The sequence below is a fragment of the Rattus norvegicus genome, chromosome 10 (genome assembly GCF_036323735.1).
Source record: "Rattus norvegicus strain BN/NHsdMcwi chromosome 10, GRCr8, whole genome shotgun sequence".
In the NCBI taxonomy this organism is placed as follows: Eukaryota; Metazoa; Chordata; class Mammalia; order Rodentia; family Muridae; genus Rattus; species Rattus norvegicus.
The window spans coordinates 14,655,619-14,681,829 of NC_086028.1; the positions used below are offsets into that span (position 1 = coordinate 14,655,619).

The 26,211-nt window shown below is 49.9% G+C and overlaps 1 protein-coding gene across 3 annotated transcripts; it reads left to right on the top strand.

Moving 5' to 3' along the window:
• Positions 1-642: 642 nt before the first annotated feature.
• Positions 643-26,014, top strand: Clcn7 (chloride voltage-gated channel 7). 3 transcript variants are annotated; one of them, NM_031568.2, is made up of 25 exons: positions 643-847; positions 8,600-8,668; positions 10,018-10,089; positions 10,343-10,408; positions 10,888-11,020; positions 11,469-11,578; positions 12,539-12,619; positions 13,900-13,962; positions 14,061-14,144; positions 14,989-15,082; positions 15,367-15,431; positions 15,916-16,032; positions 16,445-16,499; positions 17,144-17,204; positions 17,793-17,931; positions 18,542-18,635; positions 19,933-20,102; positions 21,320-21,371; positions 21,653-21,780; positions 21,919-22,004; positions 22,429-22,558; positions 23,382-23,441; positions 23,528-23,704; positions 24,073-24,153; positions 24,383-24,739. In NM_031568.2, the coding sequence occupies exons 1-25, from the start codon at positions 710-712 to the stop codon at positions 24,467-24,469; spliced, it is 2,412 nt and encodes an 803-aa protein (NP_113756.1). In that variant the 5' UTR covers positions 643-709; the 3' UTR covers positions 24,470-24,739. The 3 variants fall into 3 exon arrangements, with proteins under 3 accessions (NP_113756.1, XP_017452657.1, XP_038941637.1); XM_017597168.2 differs by lacking the exon at positions 643-847 and adding an exon at positions 3,984-4,076 and having other exon boundaries at positions 24,383-26,014; XM_039085709.2 differs by lacking the exons at positions 643-847; positions 8,600-8,668; positions 10,018-10,089; ... (1 more) ...; positions 10,888-11,020; positions 11,469-11,578 and having other exon boundaries at positions 12,559-12,619; positions 14,039-14,144; positions 24,383-26,014.
• The last annotated feature ends 197 nt before the right edge of the window (positions 26,015-26,211 follow it).

Consider the following 26,211-nt stretch of genomic DNA (forward strand, 5'->3'; position numbering starts at 1 on the left):
GATATAGATATAATTCAGGATAGATCTAAGAACAACTTTGCTGATCTAATGCCGGTTACTAAGATTACACTTAACTTAGCCTTGCTAAAATACTATTGCCTAAAGCATCCTACGGCTAGTTAACACCACACCCATGTGCTGTCCTAGTCGTCGCCGCCGCCGCCTCCTCCTCCTCTTCCTCCCCCCCACCCACCCAATCTTTCCTCCTCTGGAACTTCAGGATCTCAAGCCCTTTCCTTCCCCTCCCCCTCCCCCTCCTCCTGCTCCTCCCCCAATCTTTCCTCCTCTGGAACTTCAGGATCTCAAGCCCTTTCCCAGAATTGCAGTAGTCCAGCTGCCCGTTGAACACAAAAAAACTCATGAGGCCAGCTTGGTTGAGAGTGACGATTCCAGAACTTAGTTTATATATTTTTTCACATCATCTCTTCAGAGATTGGGCGTGCATCTCCGGCTAGTTCTTCTCTGGAGTCTGGGTCACTGCCTTCAGTAAAGACACTAACTGCTAGGGGTCTTAAGATCTAGGTTTCTACGCCGGGCTGCAAGGACCAGTGAACCACAATTCCCAGGAGACCCCGCGCTTACGGACCTCACCGGCCTCCGTCCTGGGTCACGTGGGCACCGATGGTAGATCATGTGAGTCCCGGGCGCGGGTCACGGGAACGCTGCCGGGCTGCCGGCTGTTCTTGTGGAGTTTGGTCCTCAGTGGGCCATGGCCAACGTTTCTAAGAAAGTGTCTTGGTCCGGCCGAGATCGCGATGACGAGGAGGGGGCGCCGCTGCTTCGAAGGACGGGGCAACCTGACGAGGAGACGCCGCTGCTGAACGGAGCCGGGCCGGGCGCGCGCCAGGTGAGGCCCGCGGGCCGGAGATGCGGCCGCCGGGATCGCTAAGCTGGTCTTCAGTGTGCTGGCCGGGCCCAGAGGGAGGCCACAGCGTTCTCCTCTATTTTTTTTTTTTTTTTTGAATTCTGGAAAACTTATTTTGGATAGTTTCGCACCCATAAGCCTCTTCCTTTCTTCCCCTTTGAACCCCTTCTTCCCATCTCGTCCCCACCAAGTGGCTACACCATCAGAAAAAAATGATACCCTCTCCTCCAGCAACCATTGTCATTGACTTTTCAGCAAGAGATCCTAAGACTTTAACGTTGTTGTTGTGGTTTCTTTTGTTTTTTTTTTTTGTTTGTTTGTTTTTTTGGTTGATTTTTTTTTTTTAACTTTTTGTGGCGAGGCTCGAGCCCAGGGTATACACATGCTAGGCAAGCATACGACCTCAGGTCTGCTCCCCCAGCCCTTAGCGTTTCAAGATACAGTCTCACAGTAAGACCACGGCTAGCAATGAATTCATAATTCCGCCTCATTTCCCCAAGAACTTGGAAGGCCTGGACTACACGCCTGGCAGGTTTCACAGACAGCTTAAATGGCAGTGCGTTTTCAGTGAAAGTGTCTGCCTCCTTTCTCATAGGAGCAATTCCAAACATTTGGGGCACAATTGGAATGACAAGTGTTTCCACTCATTTTCTCTTGCTACCTAATTGAAGATAGAATATGCAGCCAGACAGGATAAGCAACAAGTCAGAGGCCAGATTGTGCTCAGCACCCAAAACAGTTTGTGCCTTTAGATGCATAGCGTTTGAAAAAGGGTACAGGTTTGTTGGCTCGCCTGCTTTTGCTTCTCTTGCCTGTGTGCATCATGTTAGCTTTGAGTCAGTTACTTATGTCAATTCCTTGATGTTAGTCTGTTTTATATCCGCCCTCTACCCTTCCTCCTTCTGATTTTAGAGGTGTCTGGCAAACACTCCTGCTATTTTAGAGGCTAAGAAGAACACAAGATCAGGCAGCTGCATGAAAACTTACATATGGGCTTTGCTATAGACCCTTGAAGGTGCTTAGGACAATGAGAGTCAAAAGTCAGTTTCTCGTTGCTGGGAAGCAGCTCAACTCCCTTTGAAGTGACATGTACTTGCAAATCTGGTCTGCAGCAGCAACCTGAAATGACTTGAGGAAGGTGATAGGGCTATGTCTGCCTTCCTAGGGTGTTTCTGGGAGGTGTGAATTGTTATTGTAAAGAAAGTAACCTCTTGGTGAGGGGGCTGTTGCTTCAAAGAGAACCCAAGTTCAGGTCCCGGCACCCGGGTCCTGTGGCTCAACCTCCTGTAACTGTAGCTCCAGGTGATCTGACCACCTTTTCTTCTCCTGGCTTCCACCAGAGTAACACCATGCTCAAGCACTCGCGCATGTCTCTCTGCAAAAAGAAAGTAATTTTATGTTGGAAACTGATTTTAAGAGAGGGAAGAATTTGGAAACTAACAGAAGTTGAGTTTGGGCTGAATGGCTGTGGATTTTGTTTTTATTTGGTTTTGCTTTTCTTTGCAAATAGACATAAGAGTAAAGAATGAGGTGATCTTTCCCCTAAACACCATTATCGTTTCAAAGCTGCAGTTAATACAATTGATTGGTTGCTGTTAAACAATTTAAAAAAAAATAGTTGTGCACCTGCCCCATTGTGGGTTCCCTGTTCTGTGTGCAGGTCACTGAGGTGCATAGGACAGTTTCCTTCCCTCTGGGAACAGGCTCAACACCTTGCTGGTTTTGTGTGAGGAACCCCATAGGAATATGTGCAATGAGCACTTTTGTGCTCTGTGTAAATTGTGCAAAGTCTTCAGACAAGCAGAGCAACACGACAGAGAGTATATGGGTGGGATGTGGTACGAGGTGTAGGAGTCTTGTTCAGTCACTTGAGTTGACTTGAGTGTGACTAGGTCTAGGAGAGGCATACAGGAGGCTTGGGACTCCAGTGCTAAGGGATCCTTGCCTGCTTAGGCGGGTTGAACAGGCATTGGCTACAGCTTGGGAACTCTCTGTACTGAGCACCAAACCAGCCAGAATTTCCAGCAGGATCTGAGGCCTGCTGATGCCAGTTTTCTCATCTGTAAAAAGTTAACGAATGTGTAACACTGGGCAAGCCTGTTAGAAAACAGGCTCTCAATGGAGACTAGTCATCAACAGCAAGGGTCTGGAGACACAGAGTGCTTGCCTAGCATCAGTGAAGCCCTGGGTTCAGCCTCCAGCACCACATAAAACTGAATGTGGTGGTAAATGCCTATAATTGGGCATGCAGGTGGTGAGAACAGGCGAATCGGAAGTCAGAAGTCTGATTTTGAGGTCAAGCTGAACTAGATGAAACCCTGTCTCAAGACAAAACAAAACAAAACACACAAATAAAAACCCTATGAAACTAATGGAAATTCATCTTTGCACTTGACATTTGGCCATGGCCCCTCTTCAGCTGAATGACTTGTTGGTGTTGCTTTTCTCAGGGAAAGTCTGGGCAATAGGCAGGCTCGTAGTTAAGCATGGGTTGCCCTGGAGCTGCAGCAGGAGTCTAAGCTAGTCTTTGGAAATAAAAAGGGGAGCATAGTCAGGTGACCCTAGGCACTGCGCATGAGCTCATTATCCTGGCTACCTCCTGAGCTGCTGGGGTTTGTTGCAGCATCTCCAGGGTTGGGTGGAAGCAGTGTTGCCACCCAGCCAGGCGGAAGCTGGCCAAGCCATGTAGTAGCTGCTAAAGGCAGGACAGGCTGGGCCCTGTTTAAAGCTCAGGCCCTGCGGCACTACCTGGAGGCCAAGTCTTTGGTCCTTTTCTTAGGTGTAGGGTGATAGAGGAACAGAGAGAGGGTGAGGTCAGCCTGCAAGTCATAGTCATGTGTGTGGGCAACAGGAAGTAGAGTTTTCTGTGAAGCTGTTTGATCTTAGAGCAAATGGTGGAGAGGTGGCAGTGTGTGTTTGCAGTCTTTTTTTTTTTTTTTAAGATTTTTTTATATATTATATATAAGTACACTGTAGCTGTCTTCAGACACCCCAGAAGAGGGCATCAGATCCCATTACAGATGGTTGTGAGTCACCATGTGGTTGCTGGGATTTGAACTCAGGACCTCTGGAAGAGCAGTCAGTGCTCTTAACCACTGAGCCATCTCTCCAGCCCTGTTTGCAGTCTTTTTAAATGCAGGGCATTCTTACAGGCCCATTTTGGGGATCGCCACCAGAGACGCCTCCTCCCTCAGCAGAGGAGGGACCTCAGGTGAGTGTGAAGCTGTCCTGTCCTGTCCTGACACCACAGACCATAGCTGCTGGGTAGGACAGGAAACCTGTGGCCAGCGGACAGCTTCAGGGATGGGTCCTCTGACTGTCCCAGTACCCCCTGACCCCCCTCCTGTTGCTTCTCAGTCTCAGGAATTTTTCCTCCTCTCTCAGCTCATACCCAAGCCTCAGCCCAACGGTGTAGTGAGCTGAAGGGCAGGGTCCTCAGCCTCCAGGCAGCCATACAGGGCCATGTCCACCAGTCCACAGGCTCCTCCCTATGTCCCACACCTCCCTGTTCTGGGTTGCTTTGTTGTAGACCCTCTGGCTACTACGTCTTGGGCCTGTCTCTCTTTCCAGTTTTTTGTCACCTTTGTCACATTTTTTTTTTTTTTTGGTTCTTTTTTTCGGAGCTGGGGACCGAACCCAGGGCCTTGTGCTTCCTAGGCAAGCGCTCTACCACTGAGCTAAATCCCCAACCCCCACCTTTGTCACATTTATTTGCACTTTTTTTTTTTTTTTTGATGTCCCTGCTGCAACAGTCTGGGTTTCTGTGGTGTTTAGCATGGAGCCTGGCACGTGGCAGCTGCTCGTGGAGGTGGAATGTAGAGCTGGTGGGTATGCAACAGTGAGCAACTTAAGAATAATTGCTGTGTGCGGTGGTGCACACCTTTAATCCCAGCGTTCAGGGAGCAGAGGCAGGTGGATCTCTGAGTTCGAGGCCAGCCTGGTCTATATAATGAGTTCCAGGACAGCCAGGGCTATGCAAAGAAATCCTGTCTTTAAAAAAATTATTAAAAATATAAAATTAGGGTGTCCCCTCAGTGTGAGAGTGCTGTCTTCCAGCTCTGGTTCCAATGGAACTGGAGGTTGCTGCTGCTGCTACCTGGACCTTGAAGGTGGCAGAATTCAGTCGTCTTCATTTCTCAAATAAAATTGGAGTGTGAGTGCATGTGTGTGTACACACAGGTGTGTACATGTATGTGTATGCCTTGTAGTAAGAGCACATGACATAAATGTGCTATCTAGTTTCACACCATTCACCCCATAATGGAGATTGAGCCCCAGGCTTCTGCGTACTAGACAGGTACTCTCACTTCCCACTCCTAAGTTTTACGTGTGGTCAGAGTGTTGGTATATATAGTGTGTAAGTCAGTATAAAGGACTCATGTTGGGCTTGAGCTCTCTGTGTAGTTGAGGCCAGGTTTTAATTCTTTTTACATGCGTTTTGGGGGTGGGGGGACATGCATGTATGGAACTCTGGATCACTTGGAGTAGGTGCTTTCCTCCACTGTGTGGACTCAGGTCATCGGGTTCCGAAGGAGATGCCTTTATCCACTACGCCATCTTGCTGGCCCAGGCTTTTCCTCTTTGATCTCTTCCCTCAACCTCTAAGAATCTAGCATTTCAGGTATTTTTTGCCACCCATCTGGTGTGTGTGTGTATGTGTGTGTGAGTGTGTGTGTGAGTGTGTGAGTGTGTGTGTGTGTGTGTGTATGTGTGTGTGTGTTTTATATTTGTTGTTGTTGAGATAGGATTTCTCTGTGTAACCCTGGCTTTCCTAGAACTCCCTCTGTAGACCAGGATGGCCTCAAACTCAGAGATCTGCCTCCTGGGTGCTGGGATTGAAGGCGTACACCACCTTGACTTGCCCATCTGGTATATTCTTAGTGTTGGGCAATTAGTCTCCAGAACTTCTTCATCTTGTAAAACAGAAACTGTGACTAAAACTGTCCCCCAACTTTTCTTGCTTTCTTCCTCCTTCCCCTGGCCACCTCCTCTTACTTTCTGTCTTTATGGATATAAGCATACTAAGGAGGCTGGCCTCACAGCCTTACAGCTGAGGATCTTGAACCATTGCAGGGTGGGGAAGTAGTGGAGGCAGGATATCACCACACAGCTCTGACTGGTCTGGAATACACTATGAAGACCAGGCTGGCTTACATGTATGTATGGGCACCGCATGTATGCCGAGTGTAGGCAGAAGCCAGGGGCATGTTAGATCTCGTAAAACTAGAGTTATTGGTGGTATGAGCTGCCATGTGGGTGCTGGGAATCAAACCCTAGGTCCTCTGGAAGAGCAGCTGGTGTTCTTAACCACTGAGCCATCCCTCCAGTTCTGACCTCGAGCTTTTGATTCCTCTCTTTCCACCTGGCTTATGCAATACTGAAGATTAAACCTAAGCCTTCCTGTATGCTAGACAAGCTCTCTCCCAGCCAAGCCATAACCTCAGGCCCCTTATATTTGTCTCTCTTGTGACCGGCTTCTGCACATTGTCTATAAGGTTTATCCACATTATAGCAGGCATTACTGCCTTAGTATGTCTGTTTTATGTCTATGGACAAGTGGGTAAATAATGCTTTTGTGATTATGAGTGATGTCTCTTGGAGATCCCACTTTCTGATCTTTTGGGTTTTTACTGAGATGTGGAACAGATGGTGGTGGTATGATGATGATGATGATGATGATGATGATGATGATGATGATGATGATGATGATGATGATGTTGTTGTTGTTGTATGGGAGGGTTTGTGTGTGTGTGTGATTAGTATATTTGGGAGAGGGGTGTATGTGGTGTGTATGGGTGAGAGGTTAATATGTATGGGAAAGGGATATATGTGGTGTATATATGCATACACACAAGCAAATGCAGAGTCCAGAGGAAGACATTGGGTATCCCACTCTATCACTACTTTGTTCCTTTAAGACTCTCACTGAACCTGAAGCTACCTCAAGCTCCATAGATCCTCTTGTGTCTACAGACACACAGGTAGCCAGCTTTTTCCCATGAGTGCTGAAATCTGAACTCAAGCCCACAAACCTGTGTAGCAAGTGCTAATCCACTGAGCCATTTCTTCAGCCCCGATTTTCTAACCCCCTCTCTCCCCCATAGCTAGACAGTAGCATCTCAATGGAGTCTAGAGCACCTCTCTGTATATTGATCAGCCACTTCTCTGTGTTTGGGGTGGGGAGGGATCAGCCCAGAGCCTTTTTCTTCTGGTCACTTTTGTATATCTGGGTGCTTTGTAACTGTCTGCTTTCTGCCTGTCAGTCATTCTCAATACTATGATGGCATTTATCCTGTTTTGAAAGTTATATTTTCAGTCTGTTGGTTTGTGGGAAATTTTGTTTTATGTAACTTTGAAATAATTATAGATTCCCAGAAATTACAAAACTAGTCCTGAGCAGGCCTGTGTTCTCAACCAGTTCCTCTAGGGTGGTATGTTGAGTAATTGTAGCTCAGTACAAGGGCACCGAGTTTGCCAGCTGTGCAATGTGTGTAAACCCATGGGAGCCTCTGTTAGTCAGACACAGCTCTGAGCCCTCTGCAGCTCCTTCGCTGCTAAGGGAGGTCCAGCACCTGTGCTCCACTATAGCCAGGATTGTGGGGTCCAGCACCTGTGCTCCACTATAGCCAGGATTGTGGGGTCCAGCACCTGTGCTCCACTATAGCCAGGATTGTGGGGTCCAGCACCTGTGCTCCACTGTAGCCCGGATTGTGGGGTCCAGCACCTGTGCTCCACTGTAGCCCGGATTGTCCTGCTGTCACACATTACTCTGTCAGCCTGATTTTCTGTTCTGCCTGCTGTTGCTTTTTCATGGATGTGGGTCCCTGCTCACCAAGGATAGTGTATGAACAAGTACTGTCATGTGACCCATAGCTGGCCCTTCTCCTGTCATCCTCTCAAACTGTTGAGGTTCCATTTTCTTAGGCCTTGTGGGTTTGACTCTGGGTACTTACGGTACAGTGAAATAATTGTTGATGGCCTTGGTTTTGTCTAGACCATCTGTGATAGGTGAAACAGCCTGGCCACCTCCCCTTCTCTCTGCATGGCTGGCCTTGGAGCTTCCTCTGTCTTCCACACTTTGTTTTTATCACAGCTACTCTGCTTTGAACAAAGGGCCACACAGCTTTTGCTCAGCTCAGAGGTTGGCCTTCCCCTCACCAGCATTTCTGAAAACACTCAAGAAACAGTTGAAACTGAACATTAAGTACGACCCCCAACTCATCTACCTCCCCGTTACTAGGCAGGCATGGCTTTTTCAGGTTGGAGGCTTACAATCAAGGCAGTGTCCTTAAAAAAGGATGCTAGCAGCCCTACACTTGGGCTGATCTGCAAGGACTTCACAACTCTTATCTACTCAACTCTTCCACACAGCTCTGCTTGGGAGGCCTGTATTAGCATGCTTGAAGCAGATAGAGGCCTGGAGAAGCAGACTAGACATGGCTTTGTAGAGATGTGGCAGGCAGGAGAAGAAATAAAGTTTCATGCACTGGACACATTCTGTGGCCTGTGGCCCTGGTGCAGGATCATGCTCTCTCTCATATGACAGACAGAGTGGTGTACGAGGGTGAGGAAAGCCAGGCTTTCTGTCCTGTGCTGGACTTCTCAGGGACAGGCTATGCATGTCAGGAGCAGACCTGGGTTCCAGCAACCACGGAGGGCAGAGTGTGAGGGTGGGAATGAGAATGAGTAGTGCCCTCATCTGATGCCCGCCATCATGGTCTCTTCTGTTTATAGTCTCATTCTGCACTTTTCCGAATTGGACAGATGAACAACGTGGAGCTGGATGATGAACTCCTGGACCCGGTGAGTGGTGTGATGTTCTCTGTTCCCACTGAGCTGACCTTCACTGAGTGAAGGAAAGAGGAAGGGTAGCATGGTTGGCAGATAGCAGGACTCCCAGAGAGGGCACACAGAATATCCATGTGTCCTCTCAGGCCAGGTGACCAGCAACTGTGAAGAGGGCAGAAGCACTGTGGAGGAAGCCACACAGTACAGAGACCTTTGTCAGGAGCTTAGTGTGACAGTGGCCAAGTGAGCTGAGGACTCTAGGAATAGGTGAGATGGGTTTTGGGGATGAGGAATCCTCAGGCTTAGAGAAAAGCCATTTTCTCTGGCCATGGGGTAGATTCTGGTGTCCCTAAAACAAGCTCTCCAGGGGCTCTTACAGAGGATCCAATGTTCATGTCAGATGGCCTACAACTGCCTGCACTTGTAGTTCCCAGGGATCCAGCACCCTGTTTTGACCTCCATAAGTACCTGTACTCACAGGCACATACATACCTACACTTAACAAAAAATAAATCTTGAAAAAACAAACAAGGGAATGTTTCCTTAGCCACCCCTTCCCCCCTGGAATTTGTGTGCTGTCTACTGTGGTTTTATTTGTCCCTAAGGGTAATGATATAGAGTGGTCTCACATGCCTCAGAGGCCAGAGGCATTGGGCCCCCATGGGGCAGAGTTACAGCTGTGATAAGTCATACCATATGGATCCCTAGGAACCAAACTTGGGTCTTCTGCTAGAACACTCAGCCTCTGAGCCATCCCTGCAGACCTATGTCAGCTTCTTTAGTTCTTTTCTGTTACTCTAGGGTTTTGTTTTTCCCAGGACTGGGGTAGGAGCTAAAGCCTGTGCCTTCAGCACGAGCTCTGTCCTTTCTTGGTTTTATTGCCTTGCTTGCATAACCCAACTGGCCTTGAATTTCCCATCCCCTTGAACCTGCCTCCTAAGTGCTAGGATTATAGGCGTGCTCCACCACACCCAGCTTTGTTGAGTGTTTATAATGGTTTTTCCCGGTTTTGTTTTTTAAGACAGGGTTTCTCTGTGTAGCCATGGCTGTCCTGGAGCTCTCTCTGTAGACAAGGCTGGCCTGGAACTTATAGATCCCCTTATCTCTGCCTACCAAGTGCTGAGATTAAAGATAGGCCTGACTATACTGCTTTTTCTGTGTCTTTAAAATTGTCTGTGGACTTTTCCCTTCATCTTGACATAGTGTATCGGTTGATTTCTAGGGTGTTAAACTAACCTTGTTCTCCTGAAACAAACCTAAGGTATCTGAAGGGGATGATGCTTTGTAAATTTCTGTGCCTTCCCAGCCTTGTGTGTCAGATAACCCAGAGCTCTGGGATTTGAGACTGTTTTTTTCTTCCACAGGAAGTGGACCCTCCTCACACCTTCCCCAAGGAGATTCCACACAACGAGAAGCTCCTCTCCCTCAAGTATGAGGTGGGTTCTTTTTTTTTTTTTTTTTTTTTTTTTTTTCTTTTCTATTTTTCAGAGCTAGGGATCGAACCCAGGGCCTTGCGCTTGCTAGGCAAGCGCTCTACCACTGAGCTAAATCCCCAACCCTGAGGTGGGTTTTTTATTCTTCCTCCTGGGCTCAAGCCCTATCCTTTCCAGCCCTCTTCCCTTTCCATTGGCTACACTTGCCCAGTTCCCTGGGTCAGTAATTGAGTTTCTTGTGCCCTGGTCTGTGCAGAGCCTGGACTATGACAATAGTGAGAATCAGCTCTTCCTGGAGGAGGAAAGACGAATCAACCACACGGTGAGCAGAGTGAGCCAATGGCTTGTTAGGTTGGTGCCGGCTTGTTGGGCTAGGCAGTATCCCCATTTCATCTCCCTCTTTTTTCTCCCCCGAGCTTGGATTCTACACCCAGCATTTGCTTTCATAGTTTGTGTATTGGAGGATGAGGCTCTGAACATGGGACCCCTCTCACCAGATACTGGAAACTGTGAGGGAGGGATGTAATCATGGCCAATAAGGTTGTTCTGCAGATGATAGACAGTTTTTCAAATACTAGTGGCTGGTTGTGAATTTCTAGGGAATGTTTCTTACCTCCTTGGAACTTCTTGTGGCCTTCCATGGTCATTGAAGCATTGGCTGGAGGCTGCTTTTGGCAGATTTGGGGCGTAAGCAAAACTTTGTACTACGTGTGGTGGCAGCCCTTGAATCTGCCAGCACCAGGGCAGGTTCCTGGATGCAGTGCTCCCTTTGACTCTGCCCCATTCCCCATCCCTATCTAGGCTTTCCGGACAGTGGAGATCAAGCGCTGGGTTATCTGTGCCCTCATTGGAATCCTCACAGGCCTAGTAGCCTGCTTCATTGACATTGTAGTGGAGAACCTGGCAGGCCTCAAGTACCGAGTCATCAAGGACAGTATCCTCCAAAGACACTGTGTATGGGGCATGTGGGAGGAGGGTTCACAGCAGATCCCAGGCATGTGTCTTCACAGGCAGGCAGTAAAGAACAGAACAGGGGTTGGGGATTTAGCTCAGTGGTAGAGCACTTGCCTAGCAACCACAAGGCCCTGGGTTCGGTCCCCAGCTCCGAAAGAAAAAAAAAAAAAAAGAACAGAACAGGCCGGACTCCTAGAGATCACCTACCATATGTGCGCAGCATTCAGCATGTGTGTGGCGTATTCCTCGCCAGGCTGTGAGAAGTCTGTAGGTTTTCCACTCAGCACCATGGCCTGCTAGCTACTCAGTAGTTGTGCTGGCCCAGGTCATGAGATGATCTGGCCAGAATGCCTGGCCACAGAGTGAGACATGTAGGGCAGATGTGTGCTCCCGAAGTGCATCGGTGTCTGTCCTTGACCATCCCTGAGACATCGACAAGTTCACAGAGAAGGGCGGCCTGTCCTTCTCCCTCCTGCTGTGGGCCACACTGAACTCTGCCTTCGTGCTCGTGGGGTCTGTGATTGTGGCCTTCATAGAGGTAAAGTCATGTGTAGGAGAGTGGGTACCCCAGATCAAGGGTGGGCATGGGGTCTTGGTGAAAGCATGGGCTCCTCTAGCTTTCCCATCATGAGCCCCTGTTAACCTGTGATAGTGGAGGCTTTCTGCCAGAGAGAATCACAGTGTGATATGAATGGGAAATGTTTGGTCAGAACCGAAAACACTGCAACTTCCTCAGCTTACTCCTACTAGTACAGTATTTAATCCAATAGTATAACTCCCAACCTATCTCTTGGCTGCCCAATTCATATCCAGACCATAGGTATATCACGCCTACCCCATATTTATATAGATCTAGATCTCTCAGGGCCTTCACATAGCTAGATAAAGAGTTATTCCAGGGCTTGAGGGTTCCAGCAATGTGGGCAATTCATGCAGAGATCCATGCATAGGGAATAGCATGACCAGCCACTCTCTAGGAGACTATACTCTTTTTTTTTTTTTTTTTTTTTTTTCTTTTTTTTTTTTCGGAGCTGGGGACCGAACCCAGGGCCTTGCGCTGAGACTATACTCTTAACCCACAGGTGGTTCCTCCAAAGCCCCCAGGAGTCCGCCTTTCTTCTAGGTTCCTCTTTGATCCTTGTCTTCTTTGTGGGGGTAATAAAGGAGGAAAAGACAGCATCTAGAACCTGCTATGTATCCATAGTGTGCAGCTCTCCATAGATAGGAAGTGTTAGTTCCTGCTTAGTACATGATGAGTGTCCTGTTCATCCTGGAATGTCCCTTCACCCAGCTCACTTGGGGACACATGACCATCAGACTTTTCCCTTAACCCTTCCCACACTCCCACAAGGTTTCCTCAGGGATTGCTGTATTCCTGGCTGGGGGTAGGGAAGGACCTCTACCTCCCTGACATGAAGCCTTCCCTGTGCCTGCTCTTGTGGTTGTAGAGGCTGCATCCTCTTACTCTCCCTGCTCATTGGCACCCCTGTCTTTCCAGCCAGTTGCTGCTGGCAGCGGAATCCCTCAGATCAAGTGCTTCCTCAATGGGGTGAAGATCCCCCACGTGGTGCGGCTCAAGGTGAGGTGTGCAGTGAAACGGGGCAGAGCATGGGATTTCTGCTTGTTGTCTCTGTAAGTCTGTCTTTGCCTTTGCTTGACCCTCCACACCTGGCACAAGTCATGTGCACACCAGCTGTTACGTGTGCACTGACAACAGGCTGTGCATCTGCAAATGGCAATAAGAAATGCAGGAGCATAAATGCTGTGACTGCAGCCATGCAGTACATGTCTGTAACTCGGGACTGTGCGACCCTGAGTATTTATTTTATAGCTAGACAGGTTGAGCTACGGTGGGAGATGGCCCACCTTTCCTTCCTTCCCTGTTTTCAAAGTTTTCTCTCACACTCGTAGTGCACAATCTTGGCATCATCCTAATGCCACAGAGGCTAGACAGTTGTCACCACAGTCTATTACTACTGTTTGTTTTTGTAAGACCAGCCTTTCTGTCCGAGTCTGGCCAGATACTGCCTCCTGTCCCCATCTCAGAGGGCAGGTAGACATTGGCTTCCTTTGAGGGACTTCCTTGCCTGATTCTCTGTGGCCTCCTCTGGGATGTTCCTGGGCCTGGTGCCCTGTAGCCAAGGAAAGCATGGCCACACTCTAGAAATGGAAAGTCCCATGCTGTTGCTCTACTGTAGAAGAGGGTGAACATGATGCTTCCTCACAGCGCTGATTTGTTACTGAACTTTGTGAACAATCTGGAATGTTTTGCTAAATACCTTTGGATTTAGGAGACTTCCTCAGAGCCTGTGTTGAGAGCATGCTGTCCTTCCCAGTTGCCCCCTTCTCTCTGCACCAGGGCCCATGTGCCAGGGAAGGCATTATAAGTTTGATAATTTTTTTTATATTGTTTATGGGCTCAGATAATAAAGTCAGCTTTTGCTCACCCTTGACCTGCCTGATCACCCACCAGGCTCACACAGTTCAGGAGAGTCATAGTCTCTCAGTCCCCACCTTCATGGTTCCTGACCTGATGTGGGGATGAATACTCGGGTGTCCTTGAAGTAGGTGCTTGCACCTGTGTGTTCATGTGGAGACTGTGTTGGGCCTAGGGCAGAGATCTAGTCCTGGGCAGGGTTGAGCTTCCTCCCTCTGACCCTCCAGGAATACATCAACTCTGAGTTCCTCGAGGGGCTGTGGAGCAGGAGCCCTGAGGACTGCCCTAGCATTTGTGGTGTGGCTGGGTGATGAGTGGGAGTTCTCACTTGAGCACTCAGCAGCAGTGCTGGCCTTCCTTGAGCCCCCTGTGGCTAGGCATGTACAACAGGATTACTCAAACTCTGTATCTTCCTTTTCCAGACGCTGGTGATCAAGGTGTCTGGCGTGATTCTGTCTGTGGTAGGGGGACTGGCTGTGGGAAAGGTAACAACAGAATGAGTGACACTGGTCCCTCCTGAGTCTGAGTTCCTGTCATTTGACACCATGCGTGGCCTCTAAGTACTGATTGCTTTGTGCTCCAGGAAGGGCCAATGATCCACTCAGGATCCGTGATTGCTGCAGGGATTTCACAGGGAAGGTCGACGTCACTCAAGCGAGATTTTAAGGTGAGTCCTTACACACACACTCGTGGACTAAGGATTCACAGCTGTGTTTCAGCTGAGTCTTCATCCAGACCTCTGGGTCTCCCTCAACATCCAATTCCTGTTACTGTCTCTAAGTCTAAGGGCAGTCTGGCCTGATCCCAGTCCAGGTGGTTAACAGACTACGTGGCGTCTCCATGGTCAGTTCCTAGGGTGCTGGTGTAATTCTGTTGAATCTCTGACCAGCTTCTCAGAATACTCGAAGGAGGTCTGAGCTGTAAATGGCTCCGCAGACACATGGTATAATTTTGTTATGTTTCCCACTGTTACCAGCAGTGAGGTAGGCATTACACTAAACTTTTATGCTGATAAATATGAAACTGTCTTTTGAAACAGGGTTACACTGTCTAGCCAGGCTGGCCTTGAACTTAGGATTCTGTCTCAGGGCTTCTGAGAGCTGAGATGCCAGGGATGTACCACCAAGCCTGCTGAACAATCCTTGTTAAAATTTTTCCACTCATTGGGCTTTCTTCAGTTACCAGGGTAGAGCTGGAACAAGAAGGTCATAGAGTTCTTGCATGCATGGAGAGGTTCAGTCTCTGTCACAAGTGGAATCCTGTGGTTCTCAGCTGTGGGTACATGGGAGTGCCAGCTCTCCTGTTATCTGTCACTGTAACATTGCTCTCTGTGAATCCAGTAGCTATTGCTGTGATGATAATGATGTGATTATCTAGAAAACTGCTCGATGCCTGATTATCTAGAAAAAAATGTCCCTTCTTTGGCCTGTTTGATGGGACCTGTTTCCAACTTCCCCTCTGTGATAAGCAGCCCCTCAGCCTCCCACAACACCCTCTGTCTTCTCTTTCAGATCTTTGAATATTTCCGCAGAGATACAGAGAAGCGGGATTTTGTCTCAGCTGGAGCTGCAGCTGGAGTGTCTGCTGCGTTTGGAGCACCTGTGGGTAAGGAGGGCCAGGTCCACCTCATCTCTGGCTATGCCCTCAGGTGTTTTGTGGATGCCCAGGATGGTGAAGCAGGGCTTTCTTATAGGCCTGGTTCTGAGGTTTGCAGACAAGTGCCTGGTGAGGGTGTGGGCAGTGTCTTACAGATACCAGCTGTGGCCTGCTTCCACTTACAGCATGCCTGTATCTTGGCCTTAGTTTCCTGGTGCCTCTGTTGGGCGATGGCAGTGGATAAGCTGCCCTATGACCTTGGTGGCACTTTAGCCCTGCTATTTGCCTTCCAGGTGGGGTCCTGTTCAGCCTGGAAGAGGGCGCCTCCTTCTGGAATCAGTTCCTGACATGGAGAATTGTAAGTGGCCAGGGTGACCACGCTTCTTCCTCCCTTGAGAACTCTTTATATTCAGCCCATCCTTTTGTGTTGTAGAGTCCCTCGGTGGGTCCAGCAGCACTACGCCTGTCCTAGGTGTTCTTGCCAGCCTTGGTGGCTCCTAGGAACCCCAGAAACATTACCTTCTCTTAATGTCCTTCATTGACTTGTGTATAGAGCTGCAGCCCCACTTGGCTCCAGACCCTTTCCTTTTGTCTTAGATGGGTATCCAGACACACAGCTTTTCAAATGACAGAAGTCCCTATCTCCGTGCCTGCTTCTGGCATTCAGAGGAGAGTGTTCTATATTACTCTTAGAATCTAGGTGGACCAAATGTGGCTTTGAGGGTGCTGGGTGGGCCAAGTAGAGCTCTGAGGACACTGAATACTGAGTAGGCTGGACTGGACTCTGAGGGTACTGGGTACACCAGGCAAATCTCTAAGACTCTGGCTTCTCTCTGCAACAGTTCTTTGCTTCCATGATTTCGACCTTTACACTGAATTTTGTTCTGAGCATCTACCATGGAAACATGTGGGACCTGTCCAGCCCTGGCCTCATAAATTTTGGAAGATTCGACTCAGAGGTAGTTTGCCAGCTACATAGTTCCAACTTGCCCTTTCTGCTGCCACCTTAGAACCCCATTAGGATAAAGCTGAGACTTGAATATGGCTATGGGAAGATAGAGTTCTAAGGAGGGATGTTGAACTCTTACTTGTCAGTTCCAGCGCTCTGCAGTGCTCTGAGCATGTGCCCAAGGACCTGCTCCAGCTATAAATGTTGCAGTATGAGATGGCTGCACAAGCCACTCAACCCAGCTCAGCCATAAAGGGCCAGGGGGCATAAGGTCTTCTCAAAGACCATTTACCTCACCCATGAAACCTATTTGGTTCTGACAAAAGTGCTAGAAGGTTCTGTACATGTAGGCAGAGTTCCTGCCCAGTCCTAAAATTTAAGCAGCCATTTCTCAAAGCCTTTGCTTTCTCCCCTCTGCACAGAAAATGGCCTACACAATCCATGAGATTCCTGTCTTCATCGCCATGGGTGTGGTGGGTAAGGCCCCTCCCTGTAGCATGGACCAGAGGGAACCTTTTGGCAAGGGTGGACTCCCAACTCCAAAGTGGTGCAGGTCTGCAGGTGCCTTGGTCAAGATCTCCACTCCTCACCTCTAGGCATCACACTGCTGGCGTTACTGTGCAGATGCATGCATGGGCAGGCACCTTAGAAAGGCCCCAGAGCTTTAATTCTACTTTGTAAAGCTCCAGACTTAGATTCAGATTCCCTGAGGGGTAGGGGGTCTTTACAACATCTACAGAGTGAGGATTATTTCTTATCCAAAATACTCAGGGCCTGAAGTGGTTCATATTTCTATTGTTTTTCTTCCCCTGGAATTTAGAACATTTACATAGATATAAATGAGATTTTTGGGGAAGGGGCCCTAGCCTTAAAGGAGCCCATCAGTTTACACTACACCTTATACCTGAAGGTCATGTCCATGCTCAGAGGTTGAAGATCTGGGTTCTGAGTGAGGTGTACCAGCCATGCTGCAGTGCACAAAGCTGAGTGGAGGGCAAAGCAGCCTTAGTGACAAGTGCCTGTGAAGCCATTAGACAGCCCACCTCACCAGGGCCTCCCCACTTCTGGGAGCTTCGCTATCCTCCCTGTCAAACTAACATTAGTCTCCTCTCTGGTTGCAGGTGGCATTCTTGGAGCCGTGTTCAATGCCTTGAATTACTGGCTAACTATGTTTCGAATCAGGTGAGAACCCTGCTTTGTATACCAGATTGACAGGTACAGCCCCACTGTGTACAGGAAATGGACAAATTGTGGAGGCCTTGTCAGTGAGGGCCCTTCCCTAAAGGTCTGTCCAGCTGCTCAGGACAGGTGTGGCCTCTGGGAGAGGGACAAGTAAGTGCAAGTGAGGCACCCCCCTGAGAAATGTTCCTTGGGTCCTGGTCTGAAAGTTAGCAGATAAAATTTGTCACAGAGAACAAAGTCCTGGGTAAATTAGATGCTGCCCACCTTCTGCCTGGGGTGCCAACCCTTTTATTAGAAGAGAAGCAATCAAGTTGTTTGGGAAGGTCTTGGGCTCATGGTGCATCTACCTGTGTTTTGCACTGGTATCAGCTGCTATGTTGGTGTAGCAGGGTGAGTCAATACAAAGACGTCTATGGTCAGGGGGAGAAAGATAACCCAGGAGTCTGGGCTGATTGATCATTAAACCTGTATTGTGTTCCCATCAATGGGTTCTGGGTCAGGTTTCCCTGGCAACTGCCAGGGGCAGAGCAGGTGAGTGAGTCTACTATCCCTGGCCATCCCTGCAGCAAAGTCCACTTTGGTCTCTAGGTACATCCACCGGCCCTGCCTCCAAGTGATTGAGGCCATGCTGGTGGCAGCTGTCACAGCCACAGTTGCATTTGTCTTGATTTACTCGTCTCGAGATTGCCAGCCCCTGCAGGGGAGCTCCATGTCCTACCCACTCCAGGTAGGCATAGGCTTTGGGCTGGCTCTGTGAGCAGGGCCAACTGCAGAGTTCTCGTTTCCCAGAGGTAACAATGCTAGCAGGCCCTTGCTCTGTACATAGGGTCCCATGGAAAGCTGAGGCTGTCTGTCAAGTGCCTGGGGAATGGCTCCTAGACCGATCTCACCAAAGTCCTTTCCAGACACCCCCTGAAGAGGGTTTTAGAATGAGGCTCAGTATAGATTAGAGAGGAACGTACCTGTAATCATACAGAAACCCCCAAGCAAGAGCTGCCTCTCTCTGGCAAGCAAATGATGTGTCCCTCCATGTAAGATAATAGTGCTGAGCTGAGAAGACTGGGCCTACTGGTTCCCAGGGCCAGGGTCCCACTGTCCATCCTGAAGCTCCTAGGTTCTTGTTCCTGTTCCTTTTGGATGGTGGGGACAGATGGACCTCCATTTCCCAGAGAGGTGGTCATGCCAGTGAAACCCTGTCTGAACTTAACCCCGGGCTGTGCTCTGAGCCCAGATCCTGTCTGCTGCTCTCTAGACTCAGGGTACGTGAGAGCACTCAGCGGCACAGCATCCACCCTGTGGCCATCTCTCCCCCTGTGTCCTTTCTCTCAACTCTGCAGCTCTTCTGTGCAGATGGCGAATACAACTCAATGGCCGCAGCCTTCTTTAACACCCCTGAGAAGAGCGTCGTCAGCCTGTTCCACGACCCACCAGGTACGTGCAGTCAGCGAGCTGCAGCTTCCTGTGGGCAGTGGACAAGTTCTTGGCTCAGAGGTCACTGCCCTGGGGTAAGGCATCGTCTCTGGTATGGTGAGGTGTGCTGGAGTGCAGGAACCAGCATTGCAGAGTAGGAGACATGCACTGTGCAGGATGGCCAGGTTCTGTGGTACCTGGTGGCCAAGCACCTGAAGAGGGAGGGACTGGCTGAGCTCCCCACCCTTGCCTTTTCTCCCTAAGGATAGCCATCTTTCTCTCCAGTAGAAAACCTAGCTTGATGACTCCAAGCCAGGCCCTTCTGGCTTCAGCCATGCCCTGGTAGTGCCTAGAGCTAAGCCCTACACACTGGGCCCAAGCAGAGCCGAGCATCGTTGGGCCTGTGTCCTCTGGCTATGCTGTTTAGTTTGCTTTCTGTTGTTGATGGAACGACCAAAACCAACAGGTTGTATAGTCCCATCTTTGAGGAAGCTGAGGCAGGAACTGAAGCAGAAGCCATGACGGAACATTGATTTCTGGCTTGCTCAGCCATCTTCCTTACAGCCCAGGTCCACCTGCCCAGGGATGGTACAGCCCACAGTGTGCTGGATCCTCGCACTTCAACTAGCAATCAGGGAAACGCCCCGACAGACATGCCCACGCCTGGAGGCAGTTCCTTAGTTCATAAGTATATCAGATTAACAACTGAAGTTAACCATGACATACACCCTACTAATGGGGAGAGTTGTTTATAATCGTGTTCTGTCATTCCTTGTGTGGGGGATTGTCCATAGGAAAGGTCTGTGTAAGTTAATGGATAAATTGCCATAGAATAAGCCAGTGGCCTTACACATGTGGGCCTCTGCCCTTACTGACTTATTCCTGCTGATGTCAGTAACCTGAGCCATGGTTAGCCACACAGACTGATGGTACACAGACAGAGTTCAGCTGAGCTAGAAGTCTGCTGTTGCCCTCAGGAGGATGGGCTTCCTCTTTGTGCTGGAGAACAGCCTCTACATGGCACAGGACACATTGACTTCAGGCTGTTGCTCATTCTGGGGAGTTTGGTGTTAGCATTATGGGCCCTGAATTTGACACCTGTGCTGCCACCTTGAGGTCACCTTGCTGTACTTCCTCACCATCATTTCTGATGGGACCTACGCTTCACCTGGAGAAGCTGAGAATACAGAACTTTCTAGGGATCACTGGGAATCTGGGTTCTGGTGGCTTGGTTCTCAGGATGGGAATACAAGGCAGGCAGAAAATCCCTGCACAGGCCTGAGCTCCAGCTGTAGCCAATGACCTTCCTTTCCCCTAGGCTCCTATAATCCCATGACTCTCGGCCTGTTCACCCTGGTCTACTTCTTCCTGGCCTGCTGGACCTATGGCCTCACAGTATCTGCTGGTGTCTTCATCCCATCCCTGCTCATTGGGGCTGCCTGGGGCCGACTCTTTGGCATCTCCATGTCCTACCTCACAGGAGCAGCGGTGAGTTGGGGGAAGCATGCCAGAGCTCTACTACGCAAACATTCCTGGTGGCCTTAGGTCTGGGGACCACCACAGCCACCTGAAGCTCGGATGCCGTGGAATAGCCATATGACGTAACTGGAGCCATGTCCGGGAGGACAGTGAGAACAGGAAAAGGAGCCCGGGTCTGTCTAGCGCTGGCCTCAGCCCTTCCTCTCACCAGCTGCTGGGTGGTTTGATCTGTGTGTGTTTTCTCACTTCAGTGTGAGTAAAATTGACAAGTTATTCTGGGCAGTGGTAGCATGGCTTTAGTCCCAGCACTCAGGAGGCAGGGGCAGGTGGATCTCTGTGAGTTTGAGGCCAGCCTGGTCTACAGAGTGAGTTCTAGGATACCCAGGGCTACACAGAGACACCCTATCTCAGAAAACAAAAAAGAAAAGGGAGGAAAATTAAAAAAAAAAAAAAAAAAGGAAAGGAAATAGAAAAAAACCAGATCGACAAATGGCAGAAGGGATAGCACAGGAAGCCTGTAGCTGCCCCTCCCTGTCCTCAGGCTCAGGTATCTGTCCAGATCTGCTTTGGTTGGGTTCTAACTTCTGAAATGTGGTTCTTAAGAATGATTACTGTAAGCATAAACAGTTCTGAGCATTAGCATTAGCCACCATCCCTTCCAGCTTTAGTGTCTGCTCCTCACGTAGAATGGAGTAGTATTGACAGTCGCTCCCATTTCCCCTTCTCAGTTCTGTTAGTCTCTACTTCCCTGCTGTCTTTGGGCTCATCTGCTGCCAACATTTCCTAGGGCACACAGTGCACACCATCGTGTGTCTGCAATTTCTAACTGAATGTGATGTGCATTGTCCCATCTGTATTGTGACATGTTCTAGGCTCTTTTTCTTCACAGCTGAATGTCTCTTTCCTTGGGTGATTCAGTGTGTCCTCATGGACATGGGCAATGGCACCTCAGGCACTTTTGCCTGCTGTCCTCACTCTATGTAGGTTCCTCGGAGAAGCACAGCCTTCACAACTCATGGGCATGGGCAGGAGGTGTAGTCTGTGTACCTTGTCCCTATACATGGCCCACCTAGCTAGAGTGTTGGCCTACTGGTTGTAGCAGAGGGTACTGGAGTGGAATGTCCCGTGTGGATCACTATGCCCAAGCTCATCTTCACTAGTATGCCCTGGCAGACTGGGTGGGGATGGCCACTGTCTCTGAGATTCACCCATGTTGCCTCCCACAGATCTGGGCAGATCCGGGTAAATACGCCCTGATGGGAGCTGCTGCTCAGCTTGGTAAGCCCCAGCTCTTGCTCTTGCCTTCGTTGGTGAGTTAGCCTCACCCTGCTTACCCATGTGTATTCCGTCATAGCTACCCTTTGCCATTTCTGTGAGCAGAATTGTAAGTGAGGCAGGTGAGGTTATCAGTCCCATAGCATGGCCAAGTGGCAGAGGTTAGGCCCAAGGTTTAGCATCCTTGCCTCTGGGGTCTGGAAGGATGGGTGGGTAAAAAGGCTGCAGCTATGGCAGAGCTAGGGACTGTGTTGAGAGGGATAGGGGCTTATTTACTCCCACAGGTGGGATCGTGAGGATGACCCTTAGCCTGACAGTCATCATGATGGAGGCCACCAGCAACGTGACCTACGGTTTTCCCATCATGTTGGTGCTGATGACTGCCAAGATTGTGGGTGATGTCTTCATTGAGGTGCGCAGCTTGAGGGGGTGGTTTGTCCTCTGCTTACCCTGCATATTGTCCTTGTAGCCTGGCACTGGGATTTAAGGGGCTTACAACAGCTACAGAAGGACCCCTGGGCAATACCCTGAATCATGACTCTGTATCCAGGGCCTCTATGACATGCACATCCAGCTGCAAAGTGTGCCCTTCCTACACTGGGAAGCCCCGGTCACCTCACATTCGCTCACTGCCAGGTATGGCCAGCTGACCTGTTAAGCTTTTGGGTTCCTGGGGGCAGTGGGTGGATGTGGGCAGAGAAAACACTGAATGCTTGTGGAGAGCCCAGATCCCAGCATTCCTACTGTGGCCATCCATGATTGGTCTCCCAGTGCTTGGTAAAGTCTCTGGCATGGAAATGGGGGTGTTGGGGTCCCAAGTCTGACAGCTTCATGTCGGTCAGGTATTCACATGGTGCAAAAGCTCTTTTTTTTTTTTTTTTTTTTTTTTTTTGGTTCTTTTTTTCGGAGCTGGGGACCGAACCCAGGGCCTTGCGCTTCCCAGGCAAGCGCTCTACCACTGAGCTAAATCCCCAACCCCGCAAAAGCTCATAAAGAAGAGCTCTGACAGCTTGTGGTGTTAATATAACTGAGACAGTCCTTGGGTCGGGCCTCTTGGCAGGGAAGTAATGAGCACGCCTGTGACCTGCCTGAGGAGGAGAGAGAAGGTTGGCATCATCGTGGATGTCCTAAGTGACACAGCGTCTAATCACAATGGGTTCCCTGTGGTGGAGGATGTAGGAGACACCCAGGTACTGTGGGTACCTCTCTGAATGTCAGCTCCATTTTATCTCGTGCCCGTGAGCAGCACATGTCGGGGATGGGGTGGGGGGCGGGCATTATGTAGTTCACCTGAACAAGGAACTTTTAAGATTTTACCTTTATTCTACTTACGTGCTCTGCCTGCATGTATGCATGTGTACCACGTGCATAACTGGTACCTGCAGAAGCTACAAGAGCTCTCCTTGGAATTGGCAATATAGATGGTGTAAGCTGTAATGTAGGTGCTTGGAATCAAGCCTGGGTCTTTTGCAAAAGCATCGAGTGCTCTTAACCACTGACCCATTTCTCCAGCTCTTGAACAGAAAATCTTGTGTTCCATGTAGAGTAATAAAGTCCTCTCTTAGCTGGACTGTCCCATGCAGACTACAGGCCTTCTGTGATTCTAACTGGACTTCTTAGTCATGGTGTTGGTGACTGTGACACGTGTCCAAAGGTACTGGTGAGGTGTGAGGCCAGCTGATGTTGACGCCTTTTGCTCAGGTCTTACCCTGCTAAGATTGTTGGACACAGGCACTGATGGCTTGAAAGAATGTGGGGAACACACTTAGGTTACACCTTGCCACCTGTTGATCCCATTCTCAGCATGGAAGCCATCCTCTGCTGGAAGGCTTAGCCCTATGTCAGATACTTTAGGGATTAGCAGCATTGTGTGTGAGAGATGCCCACTTCAACGCCATGCCTGGAGGTGACTGTTAAACAGCAGACATGGGCCAATGGGGAATTTGAACAGAATAGGGTTGGCCAAAGTTTCCCACTGCAGTCTCAGGCCTCTGACTCTTTCCTCTCCTGCAGCCAGCCAGACTCCAAGGCCTAATCCTGCGTTCCCAGCTCATCGTGCTCCTGAAGCACAAGGTACCCCTGGCAGGCAGGCCCTGGGTGGGAGTGTCCTGGGCAGCATCTTTCACAGTGGCAGACATATAACTGGCTGCTACCTGCAGGTGTTTGTGGAGAGGTCCAACATGGGTTTGGTGCAGCGGAGACTGAGGCTGAAAGACTTTCGCGATGCCTACCCACGCTTCCCCCCAATCCAGTCCATCCACGTATCCCAGGATGAGCGGGAGTGCACCATGGACCTTTCTGAGTTCATGAACCCTTCTCCCTACACTGTGCCACAGGTACTTATTGACCCAAAGGACTTGAAAGCAGGGCTGGGGTATGGTTGATACCTTGTATCCTTTGAAAAGGTGGTAAGGAACCTCTGGACTCTGGAGTGATTGCTGCAGACAGAGGAGGCCTTCAAGGATGGCGCAAGTAGGGCTTGCGTCCTGCGATGGGTCATCAGACCAGAATGTATTAGGTACAGCCTGAGAAAAGTTGGGCGTCAAGTGGTAGTGAGCCTCAGAGATCCCTATCAGCGGCCCACAGGGCCTTAGAGTCAGGCATGGAGGGGAAGGACGGCTCAGTACCCTTGAGATGCTTGGTTGAGGGGTTTGAGTCTTCCCACAGTGGTACAGTGGGCTAAAGGCAGTTGATTACCTTGCAGGAGGCATCTCTTCCTCGAGTGTTCAAGCTGTTCCGGGCTCTGGGCCTGAGGCACCTGGTCGTAGTAGACAACCACAATCAGGTGAGACTGATTCTGTCCTGCCGGAGATTGCTGGAGCTGGCTCACTCTGCTTCCTGTAGTCTTGCTAAGTTGTGGGTGGACATGGGGTCTTGTCTGTCTCAGGACGGTAAGCCTTGGGACCTAACCTGTTATTGTACACCTACTTAGAACTAGTATGTGGAGTATGCCACCACATGGAGTAGTTCTTTTGACCCTATGGGGACTCTATGACCTGGTATTTTTCTTGCAGGTGGTCGGGCTGGTGACCAGGAAGGACCTAGCAAGATACCGCCTAGGAAAAGGAGGCCTAGAAGAGCTTTCACTGGCCCAGACGTGAGGGCTGGCCCCCACCCTTGGGCAGCGGCACCCCGGCCCCTCTGCACCTCCTCCCAGGGTCCCTGGTCTCAGCCAAAGCCTTGCCCTGGGCAGTGCAGCAACAGGAGCAAATGCCCTCCCCGGGCTTGGCTGGTGTGGGGCCCAGACCCTTTGTCCTGGGCAGTTGGTTTACATCATCAGCATTTCCCTATTCCCTGAACCTGCAGTCCTCAGACTTGTCCCACTCCTGGGTCCCTTCTCCCAGGATGTAAAGTGTGTTTTCACACCCCTTGTGGCTCACTTCTGAGAGCCAATAGAGACTCGTGTATGTGAGAGAGACAGACAGACAGACAGGCAAGCAGCAGGCGAGAGCTACTATTTACTGCTGTTTTTGCTCTGCCTCTGAGCACCTATCCTGTGTCTGTACTGCTCAAAACAGCCAGGGGCTTCAGCAGAAAGGGTGTGAGGAGCTATGCAGCCTGGAGCAGGCTCTGTCAGGGAACCCACGTGTGCCCCACATGCCGTCTGTGTCTTTGTCCAGAAGACAGGGACTGGTTCTATGCCTGGGGCTTGTGATCTGAAGATCACATGAAGACTGAATTGGAATTCACCAACATCTGCCCTAGGCTTTCAGACCTGGGGCCCATGGCACTGGACTATAGCCAGAAGGCAGGTCTTTTTGCAGCACTTAGGTCCCTGGTGTCCATAGTGTCTTGCTTATTACTGTACTATGTACACCCTTGGGAAATGGCCTCCCAGGACCAGGCCATTCCAGGGTGGCCCTACAATGGATGGACCTGTGAGCACCAGAGCCGAGGAACCTCACCCTTAAGCCCTGTATTGTCAAAGCTGGCTCCACTGGACCAAGCCGAACCTGATGTCTCCCCTGGGACACTTTGTAAAGCTAGTTGCAGTGTCTCTGGCACTAGTCTGTTACAAGGCCACACAGCTTTGGACAGCTGGCAGCTCCTGCCCTTCAGTTGTCCCTCCAGAAGAGTGGCTCTTCCTTCCATGAGGAGATGGGCTAACTATGTTGAGTCTGAAATGAGAAACGAGAGATCTCTGTTCTCTGCCTTGGGCTCAGCATTCTGGGGAGTCAGGCACTCAGCATGGTGATAAGCAAGTACAAATGGCACCTTCTACAAACAGTCGCTGCTCTCTGTGTTGGGCAGTGGTGCAGTCCATGAAGAGTATGGCAGCCAGCCCAGGACCCAGTGGGAGGGCCATGCAGGGACTCTGGCCTTCTCATCCCATCACAGACTTGCTCTCAGGCTCACTGCAGAGCATGGGTTCTGTGACCTGTGTCCTGTCCTCAAGCCTGGGCTCTTCAAGAAGTTAAAACTGGCCCACCTGGTGGGTAGGTCCAAGTGACAACGCCAGGAGTGCTCTGGATTGGGAAGGGCCATGCCTAAGTTGGACCCAAGGGATGTAAAACACGGCACAGGATCTCAGACTTGGTACCAAAAAAGCATGTGCAATCTGTCCACAGCCTGTGTGTTGACTACTTGTTGAAATGATATTTTTGGATATATTAGGTTAAATAAAACAATCAAAGTTTGGCTCTCCACATATTCTTATTTTGGCTCTTGGGAAGGCTGAAATCCCAGCAGCCTACATCACCCTCTGGCATCACCCTCTGTATCCGTCTCATTTGGCTAGGACCCTTGCCTTCTGCTCTGTGTGACTCAAGCCTGTGCTGATTCCTGGACCACCTCTCCACCATGCCCATAACCCAGTAGCCCCAGAGCCAGAGGAGGCTTTCCA

Bases quoted from the DNA above. Each gene is read 5' to 3' on its own strand.
- Clcn7 (NM_031568.2), top strand. From the start codon at position 710: ATGGCCAACGTTTCTAAGAAAGTGTCTTGGTCCGGCCGAGATCGCGAT. The intron at 20,103-21,319 runs GTGAGTTGGGGG...TGCCTCCCACAG, and splicing joins CCTACCTCACAGGAGCAGCG to ATCTGGGCAGATCCGGGTAA. The intron at 21,372-21,652 runs GTAAGCCCCAGC...TTACTCCCACAG, and splicing joins GGGAGCTGCTGCTCAGCTTG to GTGGGATCGTGAGGATGACC.